Source organism: Tarenaya hassleriana, unplaced genomic scaffold (assembly GCF_000463585.1).
Source record: "Tarenaya hassleriana unplaced genomic scaffold, ASM46358v1 Cleome9, whole genome shotgun sequence".
Taxonomy (NCBI): Eukaryota; Viridiplantae; Streptophyta; class Magnoliopsida; order Brassicales; family Cleomaceae; genus Tarenaya; species Tarenaya hassleriana.
In genome coordinates, this window is record NW_010971389.1 from 2,060,697 (window position 1) to 2,070,123 (window position 9,427).

The 9,427-nt window shown below is 40.7% G+C and overlaps 2 protein-coding genes across 2 annotated transcripts; both read right to left on the reverse strand.

The window, feature by feature from the left end:
* Positions 1 to 3,263: 3,263 nt before the first annotated feature.
* Positions 3,264 to 4,773, reverse strand: LOC104803885 (protein AIG2 A). Its single transcript, XM_010527981.2, has 5 exons — positions 4,600 to 4,773; positions 4,433 to 4,505; positions 4,109 to 4,201; positions 3,913 to 3,996; positions 3,264 to 3,649 (listed from the first exon to the last, which is right to left on the reverse strand). Exons 1-5 carry the CDS (start codon positions 4,770 to 4,772, stop codon positions 3,521 to 3,523), a joined length of 552 nt encoding a protein of 183 aa, XP_010526283.1. The 5' UTR covers position 4,773; the 3' UTR covers positions 3,264 to 3,520.
* A 1,495-nt stretch (positions 4,774 to 6,268) lies between these two features.
* LOC104803886 (aspartate--tRNA ligase 2, cytoplasmic) lies at positions 6,269 to 9,159 on the reverse strand. The gene is made up of 10 exons (XM_010527982.1): positions 8,514 to 9,159; positions 8,312 to 8,422; positions 8,123 to 8,236; positions 7,612 to 7,902; positions 7,418 to 7,528; positions 7,272 to 7,325; positions 7,094 to 7,173; positions 6,856 to 6,971; positions 6,656 to 6,770; positions 6,269 to 6,580 (listed from the first exon to the last, which is right to left on the reverse strand). The coding sequence occupies exons 1-10, from the start codon at positions 9,093 to 9,095 to the stop codon at positions 6,454 to 6,456; spliced, it is 1,701 nt and encodes a 566-aa protein (XP_010526284.1). The 5' UTR covers positions 9,096 to 9,159; the 3' UTR covers positions 6,269 to 6,453.
* Positions 9,160 to 9,427: the final 268 nt, after the last annotated feature.

Below are 9,427 nucleotides of genomic sequence, written 5' to 3' on the forward strand. Positions count from 1 at the left end.
CCCCCCCCCGGGGGATTCGGATTTAGTGTACTCCACAACTTGAAAGAGAGAGAGTGTGTGTGTGAGAGAGAGATTTTTGAATAATGGAATGTACAAACAGAATCTGCTATGGAATATTGAAACATTTCAAGAAAATGAGAAGCCTCTTTGTTCCTGGAAAGATGCTATTCTTTCTTTTGCTCTGTTCCTGCTGTTCTTTCATGTACAGAAACATAGAGTCCACTGATCTATCATATAACAAATGCAGCAGCAAAATGGTTAAAGAGCAGAGAAAACCAGAAAAAGATCCCAAATTTTCATTCACCAGAAGATTAGATAGTCCCACCATCTTGGGTGAACCAAAAGGGCCAGAGATTCATAATAGGAAGAGACACACAACGTCCAAAAAGCAACCACTGATTAAGATGTCTAAGTTTGGAATATCAATACAAGTTGATAACCTAAGCATTGGATAAGATAAGAGCCTGTGAACGTGGAGGGAAATGCCTCACATCACATGGGTCCTTGTAAGAATCATGAGCTTCTACATAAAATTTCAGAGTTTACTTTATCATGGATATACACGACATATGTAAACACTATCACTTAGACTACGAGGTATCCTTGTATATATTTTCTCCTGTCTCGTAATGAAAAGCGCATGATATTCAAGAACGAATCTTAACGTTACTCCCATTTCTCACGTCCATATCTGTTCTCCTTACGCTAAGCCGAAACGAACTGATAAGACCCCAAAATGCTACAATGGTTATGGAAAACAGAAGAAAGAAAAAGGATGGTTCATGTTCCTATATACGCACCTACGATATTTCCGGGCCAACCATGTGCATTGGTAATGCAGAAAACACTGAGAAAACAGAGAGGTAATAACATTTTAATCACCAATAGAATAGAATAGAATAGAATAATCAGGTCAACAACTACGGTATTGTACTTTTTAATCATCAAGTGGACTACGGTTGCTAAACTAGAACATGGAAAAGCAAACAAAGAACAAACAAGAGATGTGAAGAACCACCCAAAGGGTAGTAGTACGGCATCCTATGCACTTCTTAAGGGAGATAATGGCATAATAAACGGACCATGCAATATAATATAGTATAATTACGGTCACTGGTACATCACGTTTAAGTTAATCAATTCCCCATTATTGCGTTCACATGCAATACGTTCATCCCCAAAAGAGTACGGCAAAAACAACAGACCGTTCCTAAATCAACCGAGAAAGATATGATCATCGATCAAAGAACGGGGTCAAAGTCAAAATGGAAGCAGACGAGATCCGATAAAACGGAGGGTGCCATATGACACGTGTTACCTGAGATTATGCGATCACACATCTAATGATAATCAGCTAACATACATGTGCATCTATCTCCTGACCTGATACCGAGGACAATGAATGAGCAACTGGGAGGGAATATCATTATATGTTTCTAGAAAGACAGCAAGATCCAGCAACTGACCCACAACGCCCTTGGAAACTGAAAAACCATTGGAAGTGTCACCTCAATAACCATAGTTTACTGCATTAGAGAGATGGGTCTTCAGCTCGTGAGCTAAAGGACAAATAGAATAGTTTTTGTTTTTGTTTCTAAGGCACTTGACAACGAGTGTTTCTCCTGGTCATGGATGTATATAAATATGCAAAGAGACTCAGCCTATATGCCCTGATGGCGGCTCTGGCTACTACATGACAGCCAAACTCATTCCAGACAAAAAAAAAAAAAAACAGACAGGGAGATTTTCGTTATTCAGTGATTCATTGACATGAAGAACATAAACAGTTTCTGTATGAACAGAGGATGGGATTATACATATGGCTGTATAGTAGAATCCCTACTCGTCCTGTTGACACTATCGTTAACCCATCAATCCAACAAGTAAACATCAAAGATCTATGCAACCTTTACAAAAAAAAAAAAAAAAAAACACAGAGCAACACATGCTTCCACGTCAGGATCGCCGCCCTAAACAGTTTCTGTATGAACAGAGGATGGGATTATACATATGGCTGTATAGTAGAATCCCTACTCGTCCTGTTGACACTATCGTTAACCCATCAATCCAACAAGTAAACATCAAAGATCTATGCAACCTTTACAAAAAAAAAAAAAAAAAAATCACAGAGCAACACATGCTTCCCAGTCAGGATCGCCGCCACATTCCCATCCTTCACCAAAATCATCTCCCGTATCCAACAATTCTCGTCAGATTACGCCAAAATAAACTCCCATGAATTTCGAAATTCAGACAATTAAGATTACGTTCGACGAACGGTTGGTACCTGCTCTCGGAAACGGAGTTCTTGTTGCTCATGAAGAAGGAGCACAATTAAAGGGATTTACGAGCCGCCGGAGTCCCCAAGTGTGCATTGCCGGAGACGGCGATGGCATGAAAATAAAGAGAAGCCGGAGGGGGACATGCTATCCACAGCGCCAAGTATTTCTTCCGCTCCCTCGGCAGTGTCATTGTCCAAACTTCACGGCGGTTGAATTGCTCCCACTTGATATTGGGCCCATATGGGCCTTGAAGGGAGTATACGTAAAGGTCAATTTTACATTTAATTGGGCCTATATGAGCCTACAAAAGGATACAGTTTCATCTTTTGCAACAACAAAAGCTGCATCTTTTCATCTAATGGTGTTCGTAGCACTTCACCAAATTAAAACAATGGCCACACAATTGTGTGTGTATATATATACAGCACAAAAAGCAATATGTATTTGTTATAGTTGTGTTCTTGAAAACACAAGCCTTTTATGTTAGGTTAAGGTTATCCAAAACCCAAGCCCGAATCCAAATCCGAATGGAAAACAGTCAAAAACTCGAATTCGAAATTTCGGATACTGCCATGGAAATGTAAATGGAGAATCAGATCCTGAAGCCACTACTAAGAGTTCCTTCTGTGTCAGAATCTTTGGTTTGGGACAGGAGATGGGGGCTTGGAGCATTAGTTCTCTCTCCACCATCAATTGTCATTTGATTTTGCCCTTTTACTTGGTTTGTTCCCGATCATGATCAGTGTTTTAAACCCAAGTCCTGTCTGAAAATTCTAAATCATATCCAGGAAGAGTTCACTGGATACAAGGTTTTTGTGATTCGACCCCACCCTCAAACCCCGATTTTCATATATCGTAGCCCGGGAAATATCGGCAGCCTTGCAGGCACTGTCGCCCGCATTGGCGAGACAAGATCGTGATTCTGGCCAAACCACGATTCAATCCAGTTCTTGATACCAGTGACCTTGAAGCAAGGAATGATGGGCATGAAGAACGAGTTTATCTTACTCTGTTTCCATTATTCCTTCAACCAAATCTACCAGATAGAATGTACAGTCATGTTCTTGATGCTTCCTTTCATATCGAAGCTAACGTAACATTGCACATAGTAGTTCTCCGTAACGAGAATCACAACACACCGCAACCTTATTTTTCTCATTTGGCGAAGAAAACCACTGACCTCTCCTCGTCCGGGCATTATTTACTAGTAAGAGCGAGCTCCGAAGACCCGAGAAGCATTAAGAAGCATCTTGCCGGAAGAATGTGTTGAAGGTATCGATCCTCGTCTTTCCCTCCGGAAGCTTCATCCCTTCTACAAAGTTCTTGGTCGCCGTCAAGAAACGTCCCATGTGGAGCCGCTTCCATTCCTAGCAATCCAACATATCACAACAACTGTTACTCCTCTCATTCTGGTAGGCGAGATGTGAAAGCAGCAAACTTTTTCTATGCATACATGGATCATTAGGAAGAACATATAACTGTTGTTACAAAGAAATGGTACCATATCTATGAAATTCTCCAAAAATCTCATCTAAACACTCACCTGACAAGCTCATCTACCAGCAATTTAAATTGATAAACCATTGAAGAAGAGAAGCCGAGAAAATCTGCAAACAATAACAATTCTAACCTCGAAATCCCACTCTCCGTAAAGATCCGGATCATCTTTGTTGCCCCATACGTAGGTTTCGACCTGCATCTTCTCCGAAGTATCCTGCACGCGGAAGAGCATCGGCTTTTTACAATCAGAATCTGATCAAATTGTAGATATAATCAGAGGTGGTGTGGTATGATGTTATGCCATATATATAACACAGTACACTCACCGTCAAGACAACCTCAACTGTCTTCCTGTCATATTCAACATCCTCAAACAAATCTAACATCTTCAGTTCATCATCTGTTAAACCCTTCAACACCTGTAACCAAACCAGTTTCGACGTCATTACGGTTTCCATAAGAATCACATAGATCATAACGAATACGAGAGCTTTCTAAGAAAGCAAAAACCCACAAAAGGAAAAAAAAAAAAAGTCTAACCCATGAACCATCTTCCAAAATTACGCAAGGGATTGAATTCCATGATCCTAATTTCAGCAAAATCGGAGCAGGAAATGAAAGGAAAGGAGGATCCGAGACAGAGAAAGAACCTTTCCGGGGATTTTTCCGTTCTCAGACGGTAGAACTGCCGGATAAACACGACCTTTGAGCCTAAACCTGTGACTGCAATTTCAAAAAATCGCAGTGAATCTCCAAGAAAATCCAAACCCCCACCGAATATCGATCGATTGAGAGAGAGAGAGAGAGAGAGAGGTACAAGCCGGGGAGTAAGGCGGAGACGGAATCGGGAGCGCGATTGAGGAGCAAGCGAACGACGTCGGGCTCCTGGAGACCGCCATAGACGAAGAGGTTGTGCTTTGCTTCTGAGCTGCTCATCTTCTCTTCCTTTTGGGTTTGTTTCAGTTGCGGTGTCTGCGTCTGAATTTGCATGCCGACATGACATTATATACAGAGCCGAAGGAGCCTCGTGATAAAATAAGAAAGGAATGGCTTATAGTATTTGTTTAAAAAAAAAGATAATTAAAATCCATAACGTATTATAAATTTCAAACAGTTATCATCATAATATTAATAAATTAATTTTTTTCTTATAATAATTATAATTATATAAGCTAAATCATCATTGTTACTTTTTTCTCTCTCTCGTTATCTTCCCTAAATTCATTTTCTAATTGATTAATTATTAAATTCTCCGACTATTCTAATTCTACCAAAAATTCTTTTTTTTGGGGGTTCGATTAATTAAGGTATGAATAAAAGCTGAATATAAATAACGTAAAAATAAGTTGATTGTACAGTTCGTTAAATAAAAAACTAACATATAAGTTTGCCAAAAATTTTAAATTATCCAAAAAATCACATTTTAATTTAATTTTTAAAGATACACAAAATTACATTTCTAACGTATTTTTTTAAAATTACTAAATAAAAATATCTTTGATTCGATATTGTAAATATTAATTTGATAAAAAAAAGTTAAGCTGGATTGAGATAATTATAATTTTAAGATTTATCTTTTTATTAATTGTGATTAATTTTTTAATAATATAATAGATCTAAAAGGGCAGACCAAAATATAAAAAAAAAAGACGCTATGATTGAAGGGGGTCGTGGATTGATACATTACCATTAGCACGGCTCTGGTTTATATTATAATATTTATAAAATACCAATCATTACTTCTACGTCTTCCTCCTTTTTCAAGTTTCAATCGAAATCGAATTTGTCCATCTTACAACAACAACAACAACAAGACATGTTTCAATTATATTTCATTGGATTGGGAAGAGAAGTGGTATCACAATCGAAATCGGAATTGAATTTTCTTATTGTTTTTATTATTAATACAAAAAATTCTAAAAAATATTGAATTTTGGAATTGTTGACAAAAAAATATATATAATCAACGATAGTAATCGAAAAAGTGTGCGACGAGACAGTGGCATCAGATGCCACATGACATCTTTTTTTAAAAGTTAAATATAAAATAAAATAATTAATTTAATATACATAGGATATATACATCAACTGTGAAGGGGGGTGTCTATCATGGCACAAACATTGACACTGTTGCAATGGCGAGGGACCCAGATAAATCAACTCCGCAAGGTCAAATTCCACCAAACTGCCGAGGGCTGCCTGCCTCCATTAGGAACGATCATGAGAGAGACGATCATGAGAGATAGGTACCGAAATCGACTACGAAACGAGATGAGCTCGAAACGGGACTTCACGCCGATCCCAATGAACCAATTCAAGTCAGTATGACTATGCTTGTATAGATGTTACACGCAACCGACAGATTTCTTAATTATCCAAAGGAAAATTTGGATAGGGGACGTTTAACGTTTATCCATTCAAAATACCCCGTTACCAAAAAAACAACTGACCACTAATTAGTTATATATATATAGAAACTTGATCAATAAGGGAAAGCCCAACCAGATTCAACGGTCTTCTTCGTAATGAACACGGTTTTCACATCTGACATGGGTTGTAATCCTCCAAAACCTTGTTGCAAAAAGGAAGTCTTTCCGATAAAAACTTATTAGTAACACACCCTGTAGTGAGAAATCTCGGAAATTTGCCCCGAAAAACGCATTCATTCCCCTTAAGGTGCAATCCTAACAGGGTCACGCGGGTAAAGCGAGGTTTTCCGGATGTTTTTGAGGGCGCAGAAGAGCATCACCACCCGCTCCAACCCAACTCCAAATCCCCCGTGCGGTGGAGCACCGTACCTGCATACGCCATCCCGTGGAATCCGCTCAGAGATCTAGAGGCAAAGCCCGCCGACAGAGAAAGCGGAAACTCACCTGAATGAATCGATGTAAGTGGAGATCGTCTTCACATCGATGCCGCATGCCTGAGCACGCTCCTCCAAGAGCTCTGGGACATGGATACGTTGAGCTCCTGATATGATCTCCTCACCTGGAGAAGAGGAGAAGAATCCAAACTCGGTGTCGATATGATGCAGCAGCCAACAAGCTATGGAACTCGAAATTAGGACGCTTACCTCGGATGAAGACATCGAAAGAGTTACTGTAAAGAGGATTGTCCGCACAAGGCATTGTGTAGAATGGCCTCACTGACTGAGGATAGCGATGCAAGATGTAGAACTCGGTGCCGTACCTTTTTGCCAATGGAGAAAACATCGGTGTCAGAAACAAGTTTGTGATTGCGCGGATGCAAAACCTGAAAGCAATAAGGGGGTGAAAGTAATTATCAATCGAGAGAGATAGAAGGCCAATTACTTCTCCAGAACAAGCTGGCCGAGTTTCCTCTCAGATTCCGTGTTTAGGTCACCAAGCGGATCAATCTCCACACCAGCTTCCTGAAGAGACATTAACATTTCCAATATTGTCACATAAGCCATAGAGAATTATCAATTCACCCAACTCTTTTCATGGTACACAAAAAGACGGTACATACCTTGAGCATTTGAATCCCTTCTTCAAAAGTCAATCGCAATGTTTTTGGAAGATACTGCAGTTTAGCTTTCCATCATCAGAAGGCAAATTCCAAAAGAGAAAATCTCTCTCTCAGACTTCAATTCTAAACTCAACAAGAACTGATACCTTCAAGGGTTCAAAGGGGTACTGCCTTCCAACAGCTTCTAGCTCCTTCTTACACTTCTCATTCAAACTATCGAATATGTATACAAATAAACGGTCCACAATGTCCATTACCTGAACAAACAAGTAACATAAGCACATCTGACAGAATATCAATTCTTCTACGGATCATCTAAAGATTTACCAGCCAATGTTACCTCAGAATAGTGTTTATAAATCTCCATCTCCACATCAAGACCTATGAACTCGCACAGATGCCTATGTGTGAATGAGTCCTCAGCCCTGAAGACATGACCTATCTCAAAGACACGCTCAAAATCACCACATATAGACATCTGCTTGTGAAGCTGAGGAGACTGAGCCAGACATGCAGGTGTCCCTTTGTAGTCAAGCCTAAACACTGCAGAACCCCCTTCACTACTTCCTGCTATAAGTTTTGGGGTGTGAATTCCGACAAAACCCTCAGACAGCAAGAATTCCCTGAATGCCTGCACAATTCTCCCTAGTTAAGTCACTGGACAAAGATAAGAGAGCAAACAGACTCATTCACAGTAAGACAGACTCCTAGGATTCAGCTCCCATGGTTGTGGAGTTCTACATACATGAAATGTTACAAAGGTAACATCACATGGGGAAGAAACAGTACCACATGTTATGTAGGAAAACCTTATGAGAAGGGTTTCATTATGTGAAAGAGAGAAAGCTTACAGTTTCAACTTGACATTGAATGCGGAATATGGCTTGATTAGCAGGTGTTCGGGTGTCTAGAACCCTATTGTTCAAACGTGTATCCTGATTGACACGGACTAATTGTTCCCCTGCCTGCATCCGTCACAAAAAACAGCAATTCTTGAAATTCAATACAAAAAAAGGTGCCATTTTGAGACATTTCAATACCTGAAGAGCTCTTTCAATCTCTACTTCGCTTCGTGCAGCATCCTCCACGTTAAGGGGTAATGTGGGCAAGGCTTTGTTGACACAATACAACTTGCTCACTTGAATTTCAACCTAACAAAGCACTCATCCCAGAAATATATCACCCATTCAGCCTTTGATCGGTGAAAGTTGAACCGGATGCAAGCGTGATGCAGAAACAGACCTGTTGTGTGGTGCTTTTGAGAGGCTCTTTAGGAAGAGAGACGACACCAATGACATCGACAAATGACTCGCGATTCAAACGCCTCGCGAAATCCACCATGGTACTGCTCACTTTCTTCTCCTCCGATTTCGACGCCACACACTGTACCGTGAATCCCCTCTTCCTCACGACCAAGAACACCATGTTCTTCCCCACAGCACGGGTCGAATGCACTCTCCCCCGGATCAGAACCTCCTCACCCTTCATCCCCTCCACTAAATTCTTCACCTCCGTCCACTCCCTCCCCTCGACGGCCGCTATCCATTTCCCGGCGCCGGAATCCGGCGTCGACTGCAACTCCGTCAGAGTCACCTCGCCGTAGTTGTCGGAGTGAGGGTCATCCTTTACAGAAAGAGACGCCGTGGCGGCGGCAGCCCTCGCGGCGGCTTCCTCCTGGCGGCGGCGTAACTTCTCCTGCTTCGCCGCTTCCTTCTTTGCCGCCTTCTTACTCACGGTGTTCTCTCCGCCGGCTTCCTCCGCCGGAGGATTTTGCTCATTCTTCTCCGCCGCGGTGGCTGACGGGACTCCGGATTCCGATGACATGACGTCCTAATGTTTCCGATTGATCAAATCTCAAATGTTAGGGAGAGCAAACGCGTTTCCTTCAGCAGCTGGAAGCCCTAATATTGTCAACCAGTATGAAAAACACGAGGAAACCCCAATATTATAGATAAATTTTACTTCTGACCCTAAAGCTTGATAAATCGTTTTGATCCCCCCCGTTTGCATAATAATTTGAAATGCATTATGAGTGTTACTGTATCTAATATTATAATAACTGCATACCCATAGTGGTCGCATACATCACATTGGTTAACAACAGATTACAGACATATACATTGTTTATTTACATCAATATCAAAATTTTGTTAATA

What these genes read in the sequence shown, in the direction of transcription:
- LOC104803885 (XM_010527981.2), bottom strand. Translation starts at nt 4,772, where the DNA reads ATGCAAATTCAGACGCAGACACCGCAACTGAAACAAACCCAAAAGGAA. An exon ending in CAGTTGAGGTTGTCTTGACG is followed by an intron (nt 3,997 to 4,108) that starts GTGAGTGTACTG and finishes TTCCGCGTGCAG; the next exon opens with GATACTTCGGAGAAGATGCA. An exon ending in ACGGAGAGTGGGATTTCGAG is followed by an intron (nt 3,650 to 3,912) that starts GTTAGAATTGTT and finishes TTGGATTGCTAG; the next exon opens with GAATGGAAGCGGCTCCACAT.
- LOC104803886 (XM_010527982.1), bottom strand. Translation starts at nt 9,095, where the DNA reads ATGTCATCGGAATCCGGAGTCCCGTCAGCCACCGCGGCGGAGAAGAAT. An exon ending in TCAAAAGCACCACACAACAG is followed by an intron (nt 8,423 to 8,513) that starts GTCTGTTTCTGC and finishes GTGCTTTGTTAG; the next exon opens with GTTGAAATTCAAGTGAGCAA. An exon ending in TTCAATGTCAAGTTGAAACT is followed by an intron (nt 7,903 to 8,122) that starts GTAAGCTTTCTC and finishes AGAATTGTGCAG; the next exon opens with GCATTCAGGGAATTCTTGCT.